This window comes from Protopterus annectens, chromosome 3.part0 (genome assembly GCF_019279795.1).
Source record: "Protopterus annectens isolate FY-2018-M chromosome 3.part0, PAN1.0, whole genome shotgun sequence".
Lineage (NCBI taxonomy): Eukaryota > Metazoa > Chordata > Ceratodontiformes > Protopteridae > Protopterus > Protopterus annectens.
Window position 1 is genome coordinate 1,874,968,136 of NC_056731.1, and position 27,793 is coordinate 1,874,995,928.

A 27,793-nucleotide genomic window follows, 5' to 3' on the forward strand; every position below is an offset into this window, starting at 1 on the left:
CCTGACAGGCAGCTCACCGTGACCTTCTTGTTCAGCCTGGTGAGCGGGATGTCAGTGTGCCTTTTTCAGCCTTTTCAGCTAGAACCTCTATTGATGAAATTTGTGCTGAGGCAGCTTGGTCAAACACACATTCCTTTATCTCACATTACAAATTGGATTTACTCTCCAGAGACAGAGCATCCTTTGGCTCTCCAGTCCTCAGGCATATCCTTCCATAGGGACCACCCAGAAAATCAAGTAGATGGGGATTCTGACCCAGTGGTAAAGAAGAATGAAATGGACAACATCAGATTTGAGAGTTCTGTACTTACCATAACTTAGCATCTGTGTTGTCCAGTTTCACTCTTTCTCACATCCCACCTGACCTTCCCCCTTCCAGAAAGTCTAGAGGTATCTAGAGGAATCAGGGCTCCATAGATTCCTAATTTGAGCTCCTGATTAGGGTAATGTTATTGTGTTTATAAATGATGTATCTATACTTATTTTTTTTTCTGGGGCAGTAAATTCGATCTGAGGAGTTAGAGGAGATGCAGGGCATTATGGGAGTGGGAGGAGCTCGAGACTTGAAGCATCAGTCTTTTGGAATGGCTGGATCGGACCCTATATCAGATCCTATGACTCAGTGGTGAGGAAGAATGAAATTGGACAGCACAGATGCCAAGTTATGGTAAGTACATAACTCCTAATTTTCCAGATTCTCATTTTAATGTTTAGTGCATTTGAGTCCATTAAAGCATTTTACACTTACTTAGTGTCTCCCTTAGAGATAATCTGGATGCACTTACTTGACCAGTCGCACAGTAGGCAAATATAGACTAAAGGAAGCAAATCCAGAACTACAAAATGAAGCACTTCAGCAGCTCATTGTCCTAAGCCACTGTGTCTCTTTTTCCTGTTTGTCTGGGATTTAGCAATGCAGTGTGTACTTTCTTTGTTTGGAAATACTGGTATACATGGCTTTTATTATTTAACCACAAGCCAGTGATTAATTTATGTATCTTTCTGTCTCTCTCTCTCACCTTCTCTCTCACTTTCTCTCCCTCTCTTCTCTTGCTCTCTGTTTTCATGCAGATAGTTGCTGATATATAGTCTTAATTTCTATTTCATATATGAAATCCACTTTAAGGATAAATAATAATAATCATAATTTGATTGTAAAATGACTAGGTGGTACAACAGTGTCATTTCTGGTTGTCATGCCCTTCATGGTGCTTTTCGTCCAGCCTTCCATGACAGAGAATATAAAATGAAGTGTATTTGTGTTTGTTTTCCTGAGTAAAAGATAATTCTTTAATTGGCTAACCATTGAAGCACTGGGAGACATGATGTCGAGAGACAACATACCAAAAAAAGACCAAAAATTCAGGACAGGAGAAGAGTGAATGTCAGATGTCGCTCTTTTCATTTAAACATGTTTTTTGCAGTGGTACAACCCCCTGTACTCGCTGATGTGGTGCGGCAAGTCCCACCCACCCCCAGACTCATATATACCAACTCCAAAATCATCTTGGACTTGATATATTTGTTATTTTTTGGCCATTCATTCTCAGTATTTCCAAACTCGCTGAAGTAAATTTCAACATTTCAAATAGTAACTGCTTTAGGCATTTTGCTGGTTATGTAACATGCTTCATAGTCACCTAAACAGTAGATATAAGATGCGTAATACGCATCCTCTTTTTCTTTATTTATTTTCTTTTCTTTCTGTCTCTCTGTCCTTTATGCCATTTCTCTCCCATTCAGCACTTACAGCTAAGAAGTCTTCAGCACACTGTTGATGTAGCAGATGCCACCAACATATATGAAGAAGAGAAAACACAACTGATCTAGTAGAATTTTGTAATGTGCTTAACCTGGAACAGAACTGATCAATGAATTCAAAGTTTAGCCGCAGTGATGGGAAGTTGTCTTATTAAATGTCTGTTTAATGTTTTTTCCTCTCTTGCTCTCTTTTTTTTTTTTAAAACCTAGATGGATAACACAAAACGGATTCCTGTACATCATGAAGTGGTTCGTGGAGAAGGAATATTACCAGATGTTGGAGAGTACAGTCCCCCTTCTGAAACACTGAAGAGCCGAGATTATTATTCAGACTTCCTTATCACACTCGCAGCGCCTTCCGCAGTAGCAGTCGTATTGTTCTTCATTCTTGGCTACATTATGTGCTGCCGTCGAGAAGGAGTGTAAGTACTCCCGAGCGAACTTGCAACTTCTAATCACTGAAATGGCCTTGTCCTGTTCATTTTTGATGTCACAGTCACAAAGGCAGCATTTGAAGAAGGCAACGTTAATGTTTTGTTGCAATAAGCAAAACATTACATTGTTTCAATCCCTCACTAATTCAGCGAGATTCGTACAGATCTGAGATCAGTCAGAGCTGTACTGTACTGGACAGGAATGTTCTAGAGATTATGACATAGTATGAGATACTGGTTTAGCACAGAATGAATCAGATTTTTATCTGCCTGTTTTGTTATTAGGCATTTATGAGATGACTAAAGTTTAGTTCATCTCAGTGGTAAACAAGACGTATTTCCAAGCATATGGGTGGGAACCGATAGGTTAAGCAATGATTAGAAAAGCAGCAAGTAGCAAAACCTATTTCATCCCATCTCAAAGTCATGCACAGGTGTCATCTTCCATAGAATTTTCTTCAGCCTGAATCTTTCTTCCTTTGTGTCTCTGTCATCATCATTTATGTGTGTTTGCATACATCTATGTGTATATTTCTGTCTGTGTGTCTACATGTGTGCCTGTTTTTTAGCATGTGTGTTTGTACACACATGCGTCTGCAAGCATATGTGTATGTGTGTGTGTGTGTGTGTGTGTGTGTGTGTGTGTGTGTGTGTGTGTGTGTGTGTGTGTGTGTGTGTGTGTGTGTGTGTGTGCGTGCATGTGTGTGTGGCATTTGTTTGCTGTTTGTGCATGCCCGTGTGCGTTCATCCAGACCCTGGCATATCAGGAGACAAATTCTGTCATTTTGCCCTGATAACGAAAGCACCATTTTTGTGCTGTGTGCAGGGTTTCCATCTGCTAATCGTTTTAATGTTCTAGTATCGATGCTATTATTTAATTCACACATTTTGTTTTGTTTCTAGGGAAAAGAGAAACATGCAAACATCAGAGTAAGTGTCTCCTTTCCTGTTATTTTCTTCAGCAACCCTTTTACTTTTATTAGTTTTATGTGCCATGCATTTGCATCACTATCCCTCATCATTTAGTGGTATAACTCATTTTCGTGAAAGCTGCTTTTATTAAATGGTATTGAAAAAAGGGTGGCTTATTTCTTGGGAGGAATGTTGTTGTTATGTTATTATTTATTTATTTAACATTTGTTTACCAGGATGATCCAACTGACCAACTAGTGTCCGTTTTCAGCAGAGTCCTGGGGGGGAAAAACCCCAGAAAAAATACAGAATATAAACAATATATATAGTAATAACACAGGTTACAAATGTAAAAGGTTAATACAGTAATACAGAGGAATTATATACAAGAATAAGTGTACTACTCTATAGTCAAGTAGCGTTATAGTATACTATAAGCATGCAAACAATATTACAATATGTACAAAGAGAGAGGCAGAAATACAGCAGATTGTTTGAGTGGACTCTCCATAAGCAGAATGGGAGAACAGAGAGGTCCTCCTGCAAATACCCTCCATTAGCAGATTGGGAGTTCAGGGAGGTCCTTTGCAGGTACATAAATGATTGGTGCGTAGGTATGATTTTAATTGTCTTTTGAAGGTGGTTGTGTATGTCTGAAGTCTGAGGTCAGGAGGCAGGATATTCCAGTTTTTTGCAACTTCATTGGTGAAGAGGGAGTTCCCCGAGCTATTTATACATTGGACACTTTCTAGGAGGGCTTTATTGGTAGATTGTAATTGCCTGTTAGGGTTGTAGAAGGTTATGAGGCCAGACAAAGCAGGGTTTTTTCAGAATAGTATAGTATTTGGTGTGCCAGGTTAAGTTGGTGGTATTGTAGTAAATTTGGGAATTCTAACCAATGTAGTTTGTTCAGGGATTGGCAATGGTGGGACCGTGAACTGGTGTTGGCAGCGAATCTGGTGATTTTATTATAGCATGTGGAGAGTTTGTTAAGGTTAGTTTTATTTAGGTTTGTTAGTACTGGACATGCATATAGGATAGCTGCAGGTGGGTTCTAGCTATGATGATTCTAGCTTCTAAAGTTAAGTATCATTTGCAGCGATATAGGGTCCCTAGCTTTTTGTGGACTTTGGCGATAGTGAGGGATATGTGTTTGTTGTACTTTAGTTGTTGGTCAATGGTGAATCCAAGTAAATTAGCTTCTGGTACTGGGGTGATGAGAGTCCTATTACCTGAGGATATGGAGACGATCACATCCTGGGTTTTGGTAGGATGGAACAGCATAAGCTGTGTTTTCTTTGAGTGTAATATTAGTTAAGAATTATTAAGCCAATATTCTAGTTCAGTGAAGGATTGTTGGGTTTTTTGTTGTAGAAGTTTAATGTTGGATGTGGAGCAGATTAGGGTTGTATCGTCGGCATATTGGACAACTTTGGCACCTGTAGTTGCGGAGTGGAGTTGATTTGTAAAGATGTTGAACAGGAGGGGGCCTAGGATGGAGCCTTGGGGTACACCAACTGTGACTGGTAATTGGGGGGATAGGCAGTTAGTCCATTTGACAGATTGTTGGCGATTGTCCAGATAGCTTTTAAACCACTGTTTGGTGGGGCTGTCAAGGTTGAGATCGGTGAGGCAGATTAAGAGTTTGTTGTGAGAAACTCTATCGAAGGCTTTGGATAAGTCCAGAAAGGTGGCCGAGACAAGATTACCCTGGTTTCTGTGTGTGTTTATTATGTTGGTGAAGTTAATTAGAGCGGTGGTAGTGCTGTGGGATGTGCGGAAGCCATGTTGGCAGTTGGATAGGAGGTTGTTAGAGAGAAGGTGGTTGAGGAGTTGATGATGAATACATCTTTCTAGGATTTTGGAGTGGTGAGAGGAACAATGGGTCGATAATTGGAGAGGTCAGTGGATGTACCTCCTTTGTGGAGGGGGATGATGTAGGAGATTTTCCACAATGTTGGAACAGTGTGTTCAGTGATAGATCTATTTATTAGTAGTGTGATCGGGTAGGCTATAGCTGTGGATGCTATTTGGAGGTATTTGACTGGGAGATTGTCGACAGCAAGGATACTTGGTTTGAGTTTTGCTAAGAGTTTTTGGATACTATATATTGGTATTGGTTTAAGTGTGAAGGGGGTAGACTTAGACTGTTGTATGGGAATTTGGAGGAGGTTGTTGGAGTTAGTATTGTTTATTAGTTTAGGAATGGAAGAAGTAAAGTAGTCGTTGAAGGTGGAGGCTATATGTCTATTTGACCCATCTATATTGGTTGGTGGAGTTGTTAACTGTGGCCCGGAATTTTTGTGGGTTGTTACTAAATTTTATTTGTAAGGAAGTGTAGTAATTTTGTTTGTCAGTCTTAACTTGTTTATTAGCCATGTTTCTGAGTTCAAAGTATACTTGCCTAGTAGTGAGTGTTTTGTGTTGGTGTCAGGTTTTCCAAGCCTTATCCCTATCTTTTACTAAGGCCCTATTTGTGCTTTGTAGCCATGGAGCAGGGTTGCTGCATATTCTGATTGTTTTGATTGGGGCTAGATGATTGAGGATGCCTAGGAATCTGGAGTTGAAGTATTCTACACCATGGTCTAGTGGGAGAGTTTTGATGGGAGACCAGTTGCATGGCAGGATTCTAAGGCTTCTATGAAGTGGTCTGTGGGGAAGTTTTTGTGGTAATGGGTTTGTGGAAGGGAGGGGGAGTTAATTGATTTAAGTTTATGCCTGAGGATGAAAGTGGGATTGTGGTCACTTAAAGAGTTAGGAAGTGTTCCACAGTACAGGGCAGTGTTAGGCTGGTTTATGAGGACCCAGTCAAGTATGGATTCTCTTTTTGAGGACTTATCAATGTGTGTGGGTGATTGAATGAGTTGGGTAAAAGTATATAGGTTCATGTGGTTGATGGGTGTTGGAGAGTGGATGGAGTTCCAGTTGATATTAACATCGCCTAGGACTATGGTTTCTCGGGCCGGGGTGTGGGAGCCCCAAAGTAGTATTGACTCTAATGTAGTTAGGTTGCCTCTTGGGTGTATATAGTTACCTATTATATTTAGGTGCTTGTGCTGATTTATGAGGAGTTTGGCACTTATGGTTTCGGCGTTTTTGGGGTTGGGGGGTTCCTGTTGGAGAAGTTGGAGTTTTAAGTTGATTTTATAAACTATGGCTATACCTCCACCTTTTTTTGTGTAGTCTGTCTACTCTTAAGATGTTGTATCTGGGAGGGGTTATGGAGTTGTCCTTCATATGTGGTTTAAGCCATGTCTCAGTTATTAGCAGTATGTCTGGGTCATATAGGGCAATGGCTGAGTGCAGTTCTTCTGTTTTGTCGATAATACTGCGAATCTTTAAACTGAGTATTAGTAGGTCAGTGAGTTTTTGTTTAACTGGTGGTTGGGAGCTTGGTCTGTTGTTTATATTTGTAATTGGTCCTGGGTTAGGGTGAATATCATCTCCAAGTAGTAGCTGGTCTGCTATATTAGTAATTGTTCTTAGTTATGACATCATTAGGTTGTGAAATTGGAGGCATGGCTGTCTTTTGGAGTGTGGAGCATAATGGATAGGGGAGATAATTTGAAAACTGTTTTGGCTATGACTGAATGGGGCTGTGACTGCTGGTTTACAAAGGATTGGAGTGGGAAGGGGTAGAGTGGTGGACTTTGGGTCATTAAGTTTGATGGGTGAATGTAGATATGAGCTAAAAATGGTCATTGTGGAGTGGCATATGAGTAGGGACAGTAGTTGTAATGGAGTATAGTATGAGTGGGGGTAAGGTGAGTATGCCATAGCTGTAATGGTATGGTCTGAAGTTTGGAGTAGGTGTGCCAGTGAGGAGGGATTATTTGGAATTGTATTGGGTGTAGTGTTAGTTATCAGGGGTGGGTGAAGGAGTAGAGAGTGAGTGTTTAAACAAACACAACCAGCAAAAAATTCACTAACATTGATGAATACAACATTCAATCGATCCTTTTATGATTTTTAAACAATGTTCAGGTCAAACATCAATTATTTTTTCCTCGTTAGAATAAACATAGCTAGAAATATATAAGGTGGATCCATCACCATCATTTAAACCCAGCCAAAAGTATAGAAAAATCTGTTAATGTACACCAGACTTGGAGTAAACCTCTAAACTAAAGTTATGAAATGTTCCTTTGTAGTAAACATATGTCATAAATGATTTCCGTAATACATAAACTTCATTCAAAAACGGCCGTAGTTCAGCATGATCATGTAGTACCACAAAGTTACAAAATGAACCCCAACACTTGAGGCTTAATACCCAAACCAAAAAATGTCCATACAATAATTGGAACCCTGACACTTGAGGCTTAATACCTAAACCAAAAAATGTCTATACAAAAATTGGAACCCCGACACTGGAGGCTTAATATCCAAACCAGTAAATGTTCATACATTAATTGGAACCCCAACACTGGAGGCTTAATACCCAAACCAGAAAATGTCCATACAATAATTGGAACCCCAACACTGGAGGCTTAATACCCAAACCAGAAAATGCCCATACAATAATTGGAACCCCAACACTTGAGGTTTAATACCCAAACCAAAAAATGTCTATACAAAAATTGGAACCCCAACACTGGAGGCTTAATACCCAAACCAGAAAATGTCCATACAGTATACAGACCCAAAATGTCAGATCAATGACACACACTCGAGTTTGATAGCACTTAGCTGAAAAAGTTGGAAATAATCCCCTTATGATGAAAAGACGTGCATGTCTCTGGAATAGTCTCTGTAATGAATTAATCCTGTTCAAAGGAAGAGGAGCTGGCCATTGTTCGGCATTAACATGTGGTGCCACAAAGTCACAAAAATAAGGCACAACCCATGAGACAAAATAGCCGAGCTAGAAAATGACTATACCAAGGTTGAATGCTCAAAACAAAAGTCATCCAGTTAACAAATATTCAATTGCTGACTCCAGTAGTCGAACCAATAATGAACTCTAGCTGCAAAGGCTATAGATCATCCCCCAAAATGGAATAGAAAAATACACAGTACCTGATAAAGGCTCCGTCAAGGTTCTACATTCATAGGACACAAAATCTTTTGAAATAATAAAAGAGCCAAGTGTTTCATATGATACTGGAGCCGCAATGTACAGCACGTAGCTGTAAAGATAGTAAATCTTTCCCTAGTAGGCATCCAGGAGAAATAATATGCAGAGTAAATCATACAAGCTCCATGACATGGCAATGTTGAAGAAGCACATGCCCTTTAATAAAAAATGTAAAGAACCATATGGCCACAATGAACCATTTGAAACAAAAAAAGATTCAATCCCTAAACGGCCGACGTTCGTCGCTACCATCTGCTCCTGTTGACTCAAAACAATGTCAAATTACAGCCAAAATACAGGCCGTATTTTGTAGATGAATAATAATCCACTCCCAAGAAAAAGGCCGACCTTTGTTGTACCCCAATATTCGCAAGTACATATATCTGACATAAATGACAGCTTCTTATCCAGATAAAGATATAAATACTTATTTCAGAAGCAGTAATGAAGTGCATAGACAACAGAAGATGACAAAACATGATAATCAAGCTTTTAAAAGGCCAATAAGTTGCAAGTGTGCTGTATATGGATCTGTCTGTTATGCATAGTCCTTTACAACTAACTTCATAGTCATATTTAGGTTATATGGTAGGCAGAAAAGATGGCTATTATACTTAGCATCTGCATAATTATCCATAGCCATATATTTTATTTTGTGAAAAAGGGTACAAGCACTATGTCTCTTGACAGTATTAAGCCTAGGAGGACTAACCTGGTCAAATTAACAGATAAGGTAGCATAAGCAGGTTGGAATGTGCATTATTTATTAAAAAATATCCTTTACTTAGCCATATGGTATTATCAAGTATTTTTGTAGGTTCCCTATTATATGATCGAAGACGCATTCTTTCGAATGTGTCTTGATTGAACTTGAAAGCACGAAACAGCAAAATACCGAAATGGCATATAAGCAAATTCTTTCCCTGGGAAAGAAATCGCTTGGCCGCCTTACTTATTTTGCCATTTTCGTCATTGTAGTGCAATCTTAGAGTTGGTATATTTAAGTAGGGGGTGTGGGGTGCACAGCCCCCCACGTCGGGGTATGTGGAGGCGAACCCCCCCCCCACACACACACACACACACTTTATATAACGTTTTAAAGTTTTTGGGTTTTTTTTTTTCGTTTTTGGAACAGCGATTTTTTTCCCTGGAAAAAATCACTGTTCTAAGTGTTCGGGATTGTAAGCTTTCGGTTATATGGGGTCGATAAATCAGCGTTCGCTGATTTAATATAGACCCTTTCTGTATTGGGAAGTACAATTTGTTAGTGAGTCTTATGCAGAAAAGCATGCCCTGTTAACATTAAGGATTAGATGTGCTGTGCAGGTGGAAAGAAAGCATTATAAAATGGTGACCTATGTTCCAGGGAGATATTGGTATTACCAATATAAAATTGTCGTGTCATATTTTTTAAGGGAATCCAGCTGGAAAAGTATGTACCAATTTGTTTGTTAAATATGCATGCATAAATTGCCATTCATGATGTTGTATTGAAAGATTGTGTATAATATCATTTAGAAAAGATGATGTAATATCTCAATTGGCAGTGGAAAGACATTGCAACAGAGTACAAAGTGCAACTTTGAATTTTTTTGTTTTACATTATTGTCTTCAGATTTATTTTATTTTCTTAGAAATTCCAAAAGTCAACATGTCTGTTCGCAGGAAATGTGAGAGTACATATCACAGAATAAATAAACATAAATTAATGACAGTCACAAACTTTGCCATTTCAGACATTTCTTAAAAAGAAAATTACTTTGGACAGATTGTTAAGAAATCGTTGCTGTTGTTTGTGTAACCATTAGATTAATATTATTGAAATTTCCCAACAGTTTATTGTCCTATCAAATAAAAAAAAATTGCAGTTCAGAAGTTTTTGAGAGGGTAAGAACCAGTCGATCTACCCATCATGCGTATTCTCTTACCTAAAGTGACATGGTATATGCCATGTGATCATGGGTCATTTCTTATGTTCCCATCAAGGACTCCATTTTTCTTTCTTATTGCAGCTAACAGATAAAGGAGGTAAAGTTTAACTGCAAGTCTGCAGTTTTGTCGAAAATATTTTATTTGTTGAAAATGCTAATGAAACGATTGCATTCCACCTTACCTCATGCTTTTTTCAAGCTAAACACATGATTGTTCCAACTACTACTGCAGCATTGTTTCAGAAACCTATCACTGTCTGAGTGGAAAATATTTCCTCATGCCCTTCTTAATTCTGTCTTCAAGCATTGCATCACACATTCTTTTTATGAGCCATCCCAGAAGCTAGCATCCATATGCAGTGTTTGCATGAGTATCTGTTGAGAAATTAGAGTATTATCCCTACTTAACTTGCAGTCTTTTTTTAAATAAACCCTTAAGTTAAGGAATTTTAAGTGGGAATGATTTATTATTGTTACTAAAATTAGATTTCTCCATACTTCCCCAAGCCTCAACTCTCTCTTTGTGTCAATACCATGAGATGCAGAAGCTCAATGACGAATCACCAATTCCACATTTCAATTAGAAATCATTGCTGGTGGTGTTTATATCTATGCACCAGTAGTGATGCCTTTATTTTGGGAGATTTCTCTCTTCTACATATACATGTCATTGTGGAGTTAATATTTATATAATTTCATGGAGTCTGGAGGGCTTTTCCCTTGACCAATATCCCTCACTTTTGAGCATCTTCAACATTTGGAGCTTGGTTGGTTTAGCTTGTCTGTTTGAGTCTTCATTGCTTTGAAGTTCAGGAATTCATAGGTGAGCCCTGAAAGAAGAAAAGTTGCTAGAAACATTTTTTGCTAGTTAACAGTTCCCCAAAAATGTTTTCCCAAGCGTGCTACTTATTGAAAGCAAAAAGTACCCAGTTGTCGAACATTGTTTATCTCCTTTCTCTCAGATGCATCTCTCTTGGAAATGATAGAAGTGGTAGAGGTCAGGTTTTCTCCTATCCATCAAATCAAAAGGAAGAGTTTGTGTTGCATACAGTTTGTATTTAGCAAATGCGACTTTCAAGGAAGTGTGAATCAGTAACTAGAGTGAAAAGTGATTGCTGGAATTAACCCAGATCTCTAGCATCATTGACATTTATTACTCCCAAGTTTGGACAGATTAAGATATTTTAATGGCATTGTACAGGACTAGTGCCATTAGTTTTCCTCAACTACTGTAAGAGACTGCTTGGAGCAATGATTTAATCAATACGAGAAGAACAAATCTTCAACAGCTCATGCATTTGAGCTTTGTTATTGAAAAGTGCATGGTTTACATGTTTCCTATATATCTTTCAGATTTTGAATGCACTTCAGTAAGTGATTTGTTTTTTTTTACATTGCTTCTTGTAGGTACTAGCCACAGAGAACAAGGTTTTTGCTAGAGCTGTGGCATTTACATTAGCATAGATTATTTAATGTTTCTCACCTGTATCTCAGTACGTATGCAGTCTTTGTTCACTGGCTTATTTTATTACTTTTATCTCTTATCATTAGTTGTTACTTAACAGACAGTCTCAGGGTGTCCTGTTACTGTGAGTGTATTGAGAACCGAGCATTGTGACCACTCTTTACATGATGGACATCAGTGGGTATGTTCATGTGAGGTGGAACAAGTGGTAGTCTGGGCAGCCATTGCCTTTCAAGTTGCCATCCAAAAACTTTCTTACTGTAATCACCCAGACAGACATGTTTGCTTGTTTTTGTATTCAGAAAGGATTATTACCTGCAAAGTGCATTGCTCAGCTATGGATATGTCCTTCTTATCCTTTTCTGCAAATGTATGCATGGTAGTATTTTACAAAAGGTAAATGTATACTAATTGCCTTGCTTGCCCTTTGCCAGACGTTTTTGTTTAATTCATTAGGACCTCCCTGGATTCTGCTAGGTATTTGAATTTGTAGGTCTGTATCCTTTGTTCTTCCCCCAACAAAAATGGAGAGCTGTACATTATCCACTTGATCTTGCTTTCACCCTAAATTAATTTCCAAAACTGAGTTACTAGAAACAGAGACTCAAAACACACAGTGTTTCTCTGCTCCACTGTGCTGGCTTTCATAAGTTTTTTTTTGAGTGATTGAAATGTGTATTTCAGTTTAGTTTGACAGTCTACCTATCAATTCCTTACATTTGACATGTAACTCCTAGTATTTTTAAACATCACTATAAAGGTTTGCCAGTTTTCCAAATTATGGCAATAGTTTGAAAGTTTGAAATAGTACTTCTAGCATAGTTACAGGAAGTTAGTCACATTTCACTGTTTACCTTTAGCTAACAGAGTACTTTTTAAGTTGATATTTTCCCTGTCACTTATATTGCTTTGCTGACAATTTACAGAATTAATATTATCAGTAAATCGGGGAGCATAGATAATTACCTCCGTTTTTTGTCATGAAATGGTGTAAATCTCAAAGAAATATTCTTTGACAAAAGCGGTATGTAATAGCAGAGATCCACAAAGTTTTGACTTCGATAAGATTAAGTAGTAACCTGATATGGCAGTAACTCGATTATTCCTGATATCAAGTAAAATATATTGATACTTGTGATTCCCTCTTCTCCTTTTTCATCAACTAACTTATTTAAACCATCTTTGTGTATTATTATTTTATTATTATTATTATTATTACTATTATTATTATTATTATTATTATTATTAACAAGAATTTCGCTATGGTGTTATTTAATGTAGTGAACATTTCCCTAGATAAGAGGATGTTGTGTTATTGTAGAAATAGAGGATTCTTAGAATATGTTGATTTTTTATTATTGGTGCTTTTGCAAGAAGACTAAGTTTAAAATTAGTCTAGCCCTTGAGGTCTTATTTAGTTTCACTGTGTATTGACCCATATTGGTATAAGTAAACTGAGTTAGCCATGATTAATACCTGTTCTCTAGATATATTAATTATTTACATGAATTATCACCAGCAAACATTAGGACAGTGAAGGCAGTGCAGTTGAGGAAGCTAGACGTGATGGAGATGGATGATAGGATGCTTACTGTGGGTCAGATGAAGAAATTATGACACCAGAGCAGAAGCCAAAATGGCTGCAATTGCAGGGAAGGTCAAAGGTAACAGGTTATGGTAGACCAGCTACAGTGCAAGAAAGGAGAAGACAGTTTAGTGAGGAGGATTTTGGAGAGACATGAAGAAGGAGAGGAAATGAGGGCATCCAGAAAAGAGCTGGAAGGACTGTGTGAAAGAAGAACTGCAAGATAGGAGAATATCACTGAACTGAGAGAGATAATAACAGTTGTGTGACACGCTGACCCCGTGTAGAAAAATGAGAAAAAGGTTGATGATGATGAAAGTGATAAAGTCAAATGTTAACTTTGGACAGAAGTTGGAAGATGTTACACCCATCACTGTTATTAACCAAAAACAAAGCTAATTTATACACTTTAAATTTATAATAAAATGCTTTCCTCACCAATTTTAAGAATTCTGGGTGTCATTTATGTAGAATTACAGATATTTAAAAAGATGTCGGAGGTAATTAATTAAAAATTGTCAATTGTCAATATGGGTCAATGTCATCTGCAAATGAAGTTGCATTTGCTTTAATTTTGCCACATATCTCACTGTTATTTAAATAACATACGATTTTATGAAAGAAAGGTTCCACTGAGAAGCTAAACAGATAACTTGAGAAGCAACATCCTTGTCTAGTTTCAGAAAAACTTCTAATTGGAGTGGAGAGGTTTCCATGTTTTTGCAAAATTTGTTGAGGCAAAGTCATATAATGCTATGGCTGTAATATAGTTTTCAGGAAATGCAAACTTATGAAGTACTGCCTACAAAAAGGATATATGTCCATGGTTAAATGCTTTAACAGAGTATACCGCAAATGCTCCCATCAATATCATTATGATTATGATATAATATTATCTCAAACATTATAGTATTGTCTAGTGTGCGTCTTCCTTCTATAAAGTCAAATTTAAATTTAAACATAAGATCTGCAGCTATGTGAAAATGGCTAGCTAGAATCAATGAAATGTATTAATGATTTTGGATGGTAATTCTTAATAATAAGTGTTTCTGAATTTGGTTTATGGATAAAAATGGTTCTGGAGTAATTTATATATGTATTTGATATTCTGTTGTGTTTAATATGGTTAAAAACATAGTAAAATTAAAGCTACAGAATTTTATATATTGTTAAATGATGCACCATAAATTTAAGTGATTATGTCATCTAACACTTCAAGCAGAGTAAAATGTACATCCTTATGAAGTGGCATTTCACTTGTGTTAAAATTTACAAGAAAAGTCTCACATCTAATGAATTTATACAGGCATTTTCTGATTCATAAACCTGTTTATTTAGCGTGGCAAAAGGCCTCAAGAATTTCTTGTGATTTAGCAATTAGGTCACATTTTTCTTTTGTGAAGGAAACATTATTAGATATATGGTTTAATTTTAGTAACCCAACCCAATCTTTTGAGAGAATATTATGTCACCTGGCATATGACCATTTTTATTTTCTGAAAAAATGATTAGATATTGGAGAGGCTTGGAAGTGTTTCTGGACTGATGATAATTATTTAACTTTACCATCACCAGATTTCTTCTGAGGTTCTTTATCTGTTCAACTTATTTTATTTTCTAGAATGGTTACTTTTCCCTTTTAACTTTTTTAATACCTTACAAATAAGGAACTCTGTATACATTCCTACCCTGCTAGTAGAGTTCCAGATACTTAACAGACTTGAGTGGTAATATGAATGCATTTCAGTCCCCCGTGTTATCAGGACTGACCCCCCCCACCCCACCCAACAACTGATCACCATTTCTAAGTTATTTAGAAGATGTAAATTTCCAGTCACTGAATCTTCTTTAGACAAGGAAGAAAGGTAGATTTGAATGTCATGATTACCAACCTGTTACATATAAACACCAGGTAACATAGGCACCTCAGGATACCACATTATGTACTACAAGTAGAAGGAAAAGATCCCTGAGCAGATCCTTTGGGATCTTTCCCTGTAAAACCAGAAACAGTTATGGACTGCTTCTATAGTCCATAGTAATCCCTCAGATGACTAGTCACACCTTTATGTATTTATGACACCAAAGGTTACATATGTACAAGTACGTTTAAGAAATTATATGAAAATTGGGGCTCTGCACTTATTTGCATTGAGTTTTCCAGATAAGCTCTGTGTCATACATTTTGAGACAGTACTGCTGTTAAATATGCAATGTAACATTTATAATGCAGGGGTAAAATAATAAAGTAAATTACTTGAAACAGATTTATTTATATGAACACAACTTTTTTACTGCTTATTCAGAGATGTTATACCTTTCTTCAGGTTATGTTAATCTTTATAAAGTTTTTTTCTCTGTTCACTTAATGAGACCTTGTTGGAGTTAATTAACCCATAAAATAGAGTTCTTGGGCTCAGTAACATGTCTGAAAGGAATAGTTATGGTGGAAGGGGGAGGGGGAGTAATATAGCAGGACCTACCTTAGCTATATTTCTGCTTCCTGTCTATTACATGTAAAAAAAAAGTTCCTTTTTTATCACCTGTTATAACAACAAATATTTCTTTCCTTACGAAAGTTCTATGCAGTAATTACAAAAAATCTTGGTTGTACATTTTTTGATTTTATGACTCACACCATTCTTGTGTGCGTGTCAGTAACACATTTTTTTTTTATTTCTTTGGACAGTGTATGGCTTCTGAGCACAGCCATTCAGATGTATTTATCAGCTTTGATTTCAGTGGTCCCACAATGTCATGGTGAATAATAAAAACTAAACACAACTCAGCCAGAAGGCTATGATGCTAATTGTGATTCTGGCAGCTATGGGAAGAAAAGCAAACCCCACACCCGAAGAGGCAGACTGGGCAGAATTAGGCTGTGTCCAGCTCTCCTATCTGTGAGGGAGGTGGATTGTCATTTACAGGAGCATTATCTAGGAGACAGGAAGGTTAGCCCTCGATTATGTGAGTGTTTTTGCTGAGAATGTGTGAAGACATTTTGTAACATGGTACTAAGGTTGTAGAGTTACCGTTAGAAGTAGTGTTTGTGTTCTTTGCAAGTGTAATCCATAGGAATGACCTGTAAGATAAAACTGAAAATGGAAAAATCCTTCCCAGCTGTGACTGGCAGCCACAGTCGCCTTGAACTTTGCCTCACAGCAGTCTGGTAATAAGTGTAGTGCCCCAAAGGCTACTCTTGCCACCACCACCACTCCAGAAAGGAGGAGCCAAGTCATGTATGACGGATGAACAGCTGAGCAGAACACTAAGTAAAACCAGTTTCGTTTGGTGCTTGTTTCTCAATGTGTTTAGGAACATACGAATGATACAAGGCAAGCAATCAGGAGAACCATACAATGCTTAGCCATATGCAACTTTAAGTAGACAAAAGTTCACACCACCCTTGTCAAGCACTTAATACTGCTAGCCTCCAAAATCTAAAAGGGCCTTGAACGATGACCCTGGTGTGAATGTGTGACTACCTATCCTACCATCTTGACTAGGCCTTAAAAGTAGCTAAAGCAGTAGTTTGTCTGATCTCTAGTGGCAACGTATTTCTTAGGTTGAGAATACATTGAGTTAGGAACCTGTCATTCCGGCGAGTCTTGTTTAATTTGTTTTATTTTTTCTTTCTTTCATTATTGATTTTATTATTTATTTATTTATTTATGTATTTATTTATTTATGCTGAAAATTTAGGACCCTAGTTGCAGGTGTTTGCAAAGGCTCTGGTTTTGTGAAAAAATAGAAGCTGAAATAGGGGGTCATTCATGACTCCAAAAACTAATCCTTTTTATGTAACTTCCTCGGACTTGGATATTTGTTGTGAGTGGCACTATAGACAAATAGAACCCAAGGACAAGAAAAAGTATCAGCATCAACGATTCCTTCATTTTCATTCTTTGACTGCCACCCTGGAGAGCACATAAGTGCTAGAAGAGCAACAATGCCGAAGTCCACCGGGGATGACTGACCATTATGTGAATGTCTGCATCATAAGCACAGAAAGTAGCCTGGTAATTACTGCAGAGGATTAAGTCCATGAGATGTTAATGAGATGCTTCTTAAGTCTAGATGACAAAGCCTAAACTCAGGAGGATGGTCAAAAGACCATAACGATAGACTAAATATTTGTACCTGTAACTGCAGTGGTACATGTAGACAAAACATTAAAAATAAAGCTGCAAAACTGCATGACTTTGAGTATTTGTTAAGCAAAAATACTCCTTGGCAGGTGTATTTATTCAAACCTATCCTGTCTGAAATAGCTTTGTATTCTGAACTTGGGCACTGACTGAAGTGTTGCAGCAATAAATACTAACATGGGTATTTGCAATAAATTACTGATGATGGCTTTGCATCTGTTAAATATAAATGGAGCTAAACTATATATATCATGGTTTTGCATCTTTTAAATTTAAATGGATCTAAACGATACACATAATTTATAAGCTGCATTCTCCATCTGCATATATGCATATAGTATATTTTTAACGTGCCACGTCCTTCTGGATTTGAGCTGAACTATAGATGTTCACAGCGGTTGCTCTCACAATTATTTTATTAGTTAACAGAAGGCTTCTTGGGCTATGTAGTTAACTGGAGTTTTAAACTGTAACCTCCACTTGACAGGTACTGTTGCCTTTAATTTTGGTAACCTCCACTTGAAAGTTACTGTTGCCTTTAATTTTGATATATTGTATAAAATAACATAAATGTACTAACATGCAGTTTTAATCTGGAAGCCCCTTTTCCCCTCCTTACCTCATCCCAGCAGCTACATATGCATATTCACTGTGCATCTGTGGAGCTGTCATGTTCAGGGTGTCACTGGCAGAGGGAGGTTGAAATGCAGCAAATAACAGCATAGGACTGGGGTATGCATGGCATGCTGGCAAGATACTGCCATCTTCCTTCTACTTGCTGCAGCTTGTAACAGTGGGAGCAAGACACTGATTACAAGTGCTAGGTCTTCGTTCAGAGAGCAGTGGGCTTCCAGACTCATGGCAGTTTTGTATATTTTCATTTTGATTCCTTAGTAAATAAAAGGGTTTTTGGCAGAAGCACCTCATAATCTGGACAGAGATTATTGCATGCTAGTATATTTATGTTATTATAAACAAGGCATCAAAATCAAAGGTAAACAGCACCTGCTTTGGCACGTGAGTGCCTGTCCCTGACTGTCTTATGTTAACCAGCAGCAAGTTCTGTCAAGGAAAGTTGTCACAAATTCGTTGTTAGCACTAAATCATCATCATCTACCTTTTTTAACATAAGGTTTGGGTGTCATATCAAGTGTCACCACCTCTGTCAGTTCAGAGACACTCTCCTACAATGTTCAGAGGTAATTATCTACAGTTGCAGGTCTTCTCTCACACAGTCCAGACATCTCTTTGCTAGGCATCCTTCTTTCCTTTTGCCTTCTTCATATCTTTTCCAAATCTGCTTTACGTAATTGTCTTCTGATTTCCTGTGGACAGACTAGTGCAATATATTCTCCGTGGCCTCCTCTGCAGTTGGGTCTACTTTGGCTTCTACTCTGATGTCCACATTTCTTCATCTGCCCCACAGTCCTCATCGTGTTACCTCTTTCAGGCACTTCAAGCTGCTTCCCCAGCTGCTCTGGCTATTTCAGTTCCTTTGAGAAGCACTGTTTGCACCTCAGCTTTTTTATATATTACCTCTAATACTTAGTATCAGGTGGCTGCATTACCTCAGAGTCTTGCTCCTCATTCAGACTTCTATTCTCATTAAAATCACCTCCCTGATAACTGAAGTTGTGAACCTGTAACAGTATTTTCTCCTCTTTTTCAGTTTTCAGCTTCTTTGAATTTCCCTAATTTGTTGTGGTAACAACTGTCTCATCTATACTTGGTTTCATCCCATGAGCCTTCAGTTTTACATTCCAGTTTGGAATCTGATTGCCATGTGACATCATCTGCATACAACAGTTTTGTTAATATCCCCCTCCAACCCGTTTGCTAATGTAGTCCATCACCAGTATGAATTGGAGTGGACTTACAACCGAACATCATTTGTACTTCTGTCATTTGGTCCTTGTACCAGAACAATAGTTAGGATTTCTGGTTCCTCAAACTGGAAATCCAAAGAGAGAAAAAGGATCTGTCTCAAGTTAATAAAACACCAGAGGCCAGCATGTGCAGCAAATAAATCTTTTATTGAAAAATAGCTATAAATAAGGCATGAAATGCCACAAAACACTAGTAATCCGTTCAAACCGGTTTCGGCTATTCAGCCTTCCTCAGTGAAAAAACGCATTTGTCATGCAGAAAATCTCATGAATATTTATACATACCACCAACCAATGGAGAAATGGTATAGTCCAACCCTTAGGCTGGTTATACAGTACCATTGTATATAGGTATATAACCACAGGAATCATCATCAGAAGACTATAAACATTTAACAAACAATATAAAACAATATTGAGAATGGCATGTGTTATAAATATTATACAGAGACCATAAACCACAAAGATAATAATATATAAATTGTATACATAAACAGTGATAAACAAAAATGTCTATAGGCTTCCAATAAAATACTATACTGGGGACATGCTGTAAAAAAACATGAAATCCCCATTGACATGAAAATGAGTATAATATGATACTTTTAACAAAAGATCCATAAAAGTCGTAATATAGTACATAATAATCCTCTACACAATAGAAGAATATTGTCAACAGTGTATTGCATATTAGGACATGTTGTGGGCAAGTTACAAAGTATCCAGTGTCATGAATAGTGAGATTACAGTAACTTATGTAGATACCCTAGTATGTTCATGGTACCCCATATCAATATTCATAATATGTATCTACTATAAATGATAATGTTGGATGTGGGATTAATAAACTCAATAGAACCCCCAAAACTAGGTAATGGGCTGGTATATAGAGCCCTTTGGTAACAAAACTTTTATAAACTCTAAATGAGAAAGAGTTTTGTAATATATAGCTAGACAATGTAGCCTATAACAAATTAGGAATATACAACATAGACTATGTCATATCTTTGATTGGATTCATGGTTAATAAACCAATATGATCCATATCGTACCTGGGAAAGTGCCAATGAAATAATTGCAAATTCTTCACAATCGTACCACATCTGTGAGATGGTTGCAACATTTACAGTGAATCGCAATTATAAATGGTCGTTAAGGCCAGGGGGAAAAAGAGCCCCAAGGTGAATGATCCAATATTTTTCTTTGTGGCTCAATATGCTATGCCACCCCTGTTGGTTACTCCTATCTCCGGTAATTTGGTCTATAATCATGAACATAAATTTTGCATTATTGTGTTTTAGGATATGTCGATACAGAGCATTGGACTCTTTTTTATTTCTGATGTCACTTTTATGTTCCCCCATCCTGACTCTGAGTGAGCGGGATGTCTGTCCTACATAGAATGCTGAGCATTGGCATGTTGCCAAATACATAACCCAACTACTACTGCAATTTCCAAAAACTCTAAGATCATATACTCTGCTTGTGTTTGCACTAGTACATTGTTTTAATTTACTTACTTGATTGCAGGAGGTACAGTGGCCACATGGAAACGTGCCCAAAAGTTGGTCTCCAGACATGTTCGTCTGTTTATAGATGGCGCCCCCACTTTCTTTATGCTTGTAATGTGAGAACAAGGCTCCTAGAGTTTTGCCCCGTTTGTAGGAAAACTGACATTTGGGGCCCAAAACATTTCTTAGTTGGTCATTGGCTAGTAATATGTTCCAATTGGCATCAAGAATGTTTTTAATAACTTTATGGTTCCTGCCATATGCAGTGACAAACCTTAGTGAAGACCCCTGAGCTGTTGATTGACGTTTTTTATATTCCAATAGTGTGTGCTGACATTATATCAAATCGATGATATCCCCTGTCCAAAAATCTATTTTGGAGATCCAATTTGGCATCCTCAAAATCCCGTTTGGATGAACTAATACGTTTGATTCCCAAAAATTGGGATTTCGGTATGTTGCGGATGGTGTGGCACGGATGCATACTGGATGCATGGAGTAAGGTGTTGTATTGTGGGTATTTCCTGTAGGTCTTGGTACTCAAGGTGTGATCATTGTTCATATAGACTGTAACATCTAGAAAATCAATGGTATTGGAATTATAAGTTATGGTAAATTGTATGCCCTAAATGTTACCATTTAAATATTCCACAAACTCCTTCAAATATGTGGAATCTGCATGCCACACCATCCAACAATCATCTAGGTATCTATGCCAAATATCAATTTCCACCATATATATGTTGTGCAGTGGGTTATAAATGAAGCATTCTTCAAAGTATGCCATAAATAGGTCCGCATATATTGGGGCAAAGGATGCCCCCATGGCAGTACCTTGGAGTTGCCAATAACACTCTCCTTGAAAGTAGAAAACATGCTTGTTAAGCACATGTTCAGCCATGCATATGATAAGGGTATTGAGACCTGGTGGATATAGATTGAAGTGTTCTAACCAATATTGTAGCGCCTGTAGCCCTGCCCAGTGGGGTATACTGGTATATAGTGATTTGGCATCCAACGTGCACACGATCCAATGTGGTTCAAGTTCTATATCTTGTATGATTTGTAAGAACTGAGTGGTATCTAATATTCTGGCCCTGACCACTTTCAATAATGGTTTGAGATGTTGTGTCAAAAACAAAGATAGTGGTTCTGTAAGGGAGCCAGTACCTGACACAATTGGTCTGCCAGGTGGTTTTGAAATGGATTTATGTATTTTGGGAAGTAGATACAGAATTTGTTTTTGGGGGTCCATCACTGTTAGGTGTTTATGAGTGTTTTGTGTAATTATACCTTCTTCCTCCGCCAGATTCAAAAATGTGTCAATTTCTTTCTTGAAATTCATAGTGGGATCAATTGACATGTGCATGTAACATTTAGTATCCAATAACTGTTTCAAACCTTCATTTAAATAGTAGCTCATGTTCATGACCACAACCGCCCCTCCTTTATCCGCTGGTAGTATAGCAATATTATGATAGTTTCTCAATTCAGTTAAAGCCATTTGTTCAGATGCAGAGATATTCTGTCCCATGATTTGTGATTTAAAATGTGGGAAATGTAAATCACTTAAAACTGATTGTTGAAAAATGGGCACGTTTGTTCATTGGGGGTTGGAATTGAGATTTATAAAATTTGAAATCATTAGATCTTTGAGATGTTTCTGAGGTTTGATCTGAAAATAATATTTTGAGATTAAGGTTGCGACAAAAGTTGATAACATCAGACACAATATTATATTCATTACAAAGGAAGCTTGGTGCAAATCCCAGACCTTTATTGAGTAGCTTTTCTTGCTCATTGGTCAAAGTTACATCAGACAAATTTAACACATTTTTGTATTCATGTTCTATTGTCTCAATAGAGTTTTTATCAATCCCTCTACAGAGTCTGTTCTGTTTCCCATGTTTATGTTTGCAGCCACCCCGCCGCCTTTTTCCACTTCTAAAGGGTGTGCAGAGTGAGACCTTTTACGCATGGGTGATTCTTGAAATTGAGCACTTTCACTATCTGTGTAGGAGAATTCCTCCCCCGATGTACTGGCCAAAAATTTGTCATTATTTTTAAGGATGGACCTGGGTCTTTTCCTGGTTCTGCCCCTTGCCATCACTTGACAAGTATCCATAAATCTGACAGATCTCTGTGTTTCAAAAGGGCGCCCCCTTTGGTAAGCCATGATACCCTGTTAAATTTTTTTAATTTTTTGATCTTTGGTTTGTTTCTCATAGACAGCTAGTTCTTTAGACAGCCTGATCACTGAACCTTCATATGTGGAAAGTGATTGACATTTTTTACATTCTTCACAGATGGATTTTACTTCTGATAAGTTTATATCAATTATTCTTTCATAATAGGAGGCCAAATTTTTGACAAACATCATAGATGCCTGTTGCAATGCCTTATTCCATTCTGTGGTTAGTCTCTCTTCAGATCTACTAACCATTAGCTGCAAGCATATTCTAAGACCCCTGGGAGCCATGTCTTTGTTAATATACGCACAAAATAGTCTGAGATGCCAGATATTGGCTTTGAGGTTTTTTAGACCCTTGTTAAGATTATGGAAGGCCACATCACATCCATCTGTTGGATTAATGACAGACTCATTGTGATTATTGCTTGAGATGCGGTCTATACCGAAGACACCTATGTCATCTCTATCAGCATATCAGCACATAATCCTTGAAGGATTTTATCCAAATCCATGGTTGTTATTTCACTCACAGGAGATCAAAATTGTATGCAATTACTAGGTTTTAACCAAAATGAGCTGATTAGACTGTCCAAAGGACTAGCAACCAAAGATAACATTTCCGTGATACAAAAGGGTCAATCAAAAACAGGGTATATCTCAGGTGCCAAAGGCTGGAAAACCAAGTTAGGGTACTGGTCACTAGATAGCTATGAGGCAGAACCAGAACAGAAGCAGGGCCACACCAATTTCATGTACACGTATTCCAATAAGCATGAATATAAAGCAGCTGGTATTGCTGAAATTATCCATACACACTAGTCCTAAAGGACAAGATTGTGGATTAAATACCAAATACACTCACATTCCTGTTGCCTTGAATAGAATATATAAAAAAATATACAGTTAAGGTACACAAAAAGTATGTTAGTCCTATGCAATATGAGGTATGTGAATATGTATGTATACCAGATGGTCAAAAGAACTAATGGTATGGCATAATCAGCCGGCCAAGAGGCCCAAAGATAGATGTAACCAGATATCCCCCTTGTGTTATAACACTAATTGCAATAGGCATAAATCTAAAGCCACTAGTACTACACCAGTATTGCTAAAATATTCAAATAAGCACTTGTCCGGGAACCCAAAACTGTGAATTATATACCAAAGGCAGTCAGATTCTTATTCTTGGCCAATATAAATTTGACAAATTAGCCCCATAAAATATGTTAATCCAATGCAGTTGGGGTATTTCTGTATAAATGCCAAATGACCAAAAATAGTAACAATGCAGCAAGAGCAACCAGAAAGACTGGCCCTAGATAGAAATGCACAGAGATAATGTTTATGGTATGACACTTGTTCCAGTAAACATAAGTATAAAACAGCAGGTACTATCCAAGTGTTGCTAAAATTCTCAGGTATTTACTGATCTACAAAATCAAGATCATTTGTTGTGTACCAAAAGCACTCCGGTTCTTGTTGCTTCCCAATATAAGTATAATAATCAAAACACCTAATTTCCGCTCGGCGTCTATATATCCTTTAGCGATTACTATTGTAACACCAATAGTCCAAATTAAACGGTTTCAGTCAAAATATAGCAAGGCAAGGTACAATTTAAAGAACACAAACCTTTAGTAACCAGTCCGCCCACAGACTACCTGTAGTGTTGTTCTTAAGGATCGCAAAACGCTAATACACCATTACCATGCCAATGTCACATAAAAAACAGCAAATAAATCCAGTTACGAATCTTGTGGTAGGTTATGTCCAAAAAATCAAAAAAATATAGACACAATGATGATATCTCACTACCAGTCTATTCCAATGGTTGGTGATTGGAAGTAAATGGGGAAGAAATCCTCCTACCAAACAGAAGTGAAAAGCTGCAGCCCAACAGCGAGGTCCAGACCCAAGAATGAAGAACTCAACGTCCCGCCAGTATGGAATGCTCGGCCAAACCACAAATCGATAAAACACCAGAGGCCAGCATGTGCAGCAAATAAATCTTTTATTGAAAAATAGCTATAAATAAGGCATGAAATGCCACAAAACACTAGTAATCCGTTCAAACCGGTTTCGGCTATTCAGCCTTCCTCAGTGAAAAAAAGCATTTGTTATGCAGAAAATTTCATGAATATTTGTACATACCACCAACCAATGGAGAAATGGTATAGTCCAACCCTTAGGCTGGTTATACAGTACCATTGTATATAGGTATATAACCATAGGAATCATCATCAGAAGGCTATAAACATTTAACAAACAACATAAAACAATATTGATAATGGCATGTGTTATAAGTAAATTAAAACAATTTACTAGTGCAAACACAAGCAGAGTATATGATCTTAGAGTGTTTGGAAATTGCAGTAGTAGTTGGGTTATATATTTGGCAACATGCCAGTGCTCAGCATTCTATGTAGGACAGACATCCCGCTCATTCAGAGTCAGGATGGGGGAACATAAAAGTGACATCAGAAATAAAAAAAGAGACCAGTGCTCTGTATCAACATATCCTAAAACACAATAATGCAAAATTTATGTTCATGATCATAGACAAAATTACCGGAGATAGGAGTAACCAACAGGGGTGGCATAGCGTACTGAACCACAAAGAAAAATATTGGATCATTCACCTCGGGGCTCTTTTTCCCCCTGGCCTTAACGACCATTTATAATTGCGATTCACTGTAAATGTTGCAACCATCTCACAGATGTGGTACGATTGGGAAGAATTTGCCATTATTTCACTGACACTTTCCCAGGTATGATATGGATCATATTGGTTTATTAACCATGAATCCAATCAAAGATATGACATAGTCTATGTTGTATATTCCTAATCTGTTATAGGCTACATTGTCTAGCTATATATTACAGAACACTTTCTCATTTAGGGTTTATAAAAATTTTGTTACCAAAGGGCTCTATATACCAGTCCACTTCCTAGTTTTGGGGGTTCTATTGAGTTTATTAATCCCACATCCAATACTATCATTTATAGTAGATACATATTATGAATATTGATATGGGGTGCCATGAACATACTAGGGTATCTACATAAGTTACTGTAATCTCACTATTCATGACACTGGATACTTTGTAACTTGCCCACAGCATGTCCTAATATGCAATACACTGTTGACAATATTCTTCTATTGTGTAGAGGATTATTATGTACTATATTCCGACTTTTATGGATCTTTTGTTAAAAGTATCATATTATACTCATTTTCATGTCAATGGGGATTTCATGTTTTTTTACAGCATGTCCCCAGTATAGTATTTTATTGGAAGTCTATAGACATTTTTGTTTATCAATGTTTATGTATATAATTTATATATTATTATCTTTGTGGTTTATGGTCTCTGTATATTATTTATAACACATGCCATTCTCAATATTGTTTTATATTGTTTGTTAAATGTTTATAGTCTTCTGATGATGATTCCTGTGGTTATATACCTATATACAATGGTACTGTATAACCAGCCTTAAGGGTTGGACTATACCATTTCTCCATTGGTTGGTGGTATGTATAAATATTCATGAGATTTTCTGCATGAGAAATGCTTTTTTTCACTGAGGAAGGCTGAATAGCCGAAACCGGTTTGAACGGATTACTAGTGTTTTGTGGCATTTTATGCCTTATTTATAGTTATTTTTCAATAAAAGATTTATTTGCTGCACATGCTGGCCTCTGGTGTTTTATCGATTTGTGGTTTGGCCGGGCATTCCATACTAGCGGGGCATTGAGTTCTTCATTCTTCTGTCTCAAGTTAACCAGTCCTCCATTTCAAAACTAATCACAAAAACAGCAAAAGAAGCAGACTGGAACACGGCCTCACTGTGCGGGTTTGTAGATGGGAAAACGCTTACCTTGTTTTGTATGTGTTTTTCTTTCTTTTTATATGGACTCTTAAGTTTGGATTGAATAATTTTTAACCCACACAGTGAGGCTGTGTTACAGTCTGCTCCTCAAACTGCCAGCTACCTCAACTCATAGTTGAGAAGAAGAAGAAAAAAGAAGAGGAATACCAGAGAAAAAATGGAAAAAAGGCTTGTTTGGACTCTGTATCTTTATAAAGTTGCTTGCAATAACTGTAACAAGTAACTTGCTCCAGTTACTGCAAAACACTGAATGATTCAGCAGTGCAGTATTGGTATTAATTTATGAAGCCATGATTTCTTTGTGGCTTCATAAACCAGTGCTTGTACTGTACTCTTGCACCATTGGCACAAGCTGATTTTACCCCATAACATTGCACCCATCCACCCCCTTTGCCCCACTCTAGTTACATTTCTGCCTTGTATATAGCCTGACCTAATTCTACTAATGCTTCCCAGACTTTGAACAATCACAGGACTGTCAAAACCAGCTTTCATGGGACCTTGCCGTATGCCTTGTCCAAGTCTAGGAATGCTGAGTTGGACTCTTTCCATATCACAAGATCCTTCTCCACTATCCGTCTTAGTGCAAACGACAGTTTGGTGGTATTGCATCCAGATCTGAGTCTGAACTGATCATCTCCCTATGACTTTCTGATGTTCTGCCATGTTCATTTATCAGTTACACTTGCCATCACTCAACTGTCATCTGAGATTTGCATCTCAGGGTGGCACAGTGGTACAGTGAATAGCATTGTCACCTCACACCAAATGGTTCTCTGGTTCGGTTCATGACTGGGGTACCTTCTGTGCAGAGTCTGCATGGCCTTCCTGTGTTTGTGTATGCTTTCTGCAAGTGCTGTGGTTTCCTCCCACATTCCAAAGACATGTAGTAAGTGGAATGGACACTCTAATTTGACCTTGGGTGTGAGTGTATGTATGTGTGTCTGTTATGGAAAACAGCTGGAGCAGATCTAGCCACCCCATGGTGTGAACCTTG

General features: G+C 37.5%; 1 protein-coding gene across 6 annotated transcripts in view; it reads left to right on the plus strand.

Moving 5' to 3' along the window:
* SGCE (sarcoglycan epsilon) overlaps window positions 1-27,793 on the plus strand; it is a 555,267-nt gene that overhangs the window by 311,031 nt on the left and 216,443 nt on the right. For 5 of the 6 annotated variants that reach the window (XM_044065943.1, XM_044065947.1, XM_044065946.1 and 2 more), the window contains 2 exons: window positions 1,972-2,183; window positions 3,099-3,125. In XM_044065943.1, coding sequence (XP_043921878.1) covers window positions 1,972-2,183; window positions 3,099-3,125 — 239 coding nt within the window. The remainder of the gene's footprint in view (window positions 1-1,971; window positions 2,184-3,098; window positions 3,126-27,793) is intronic. The other variant, XM_044065944.1, reaches the window with a different exon arrangement.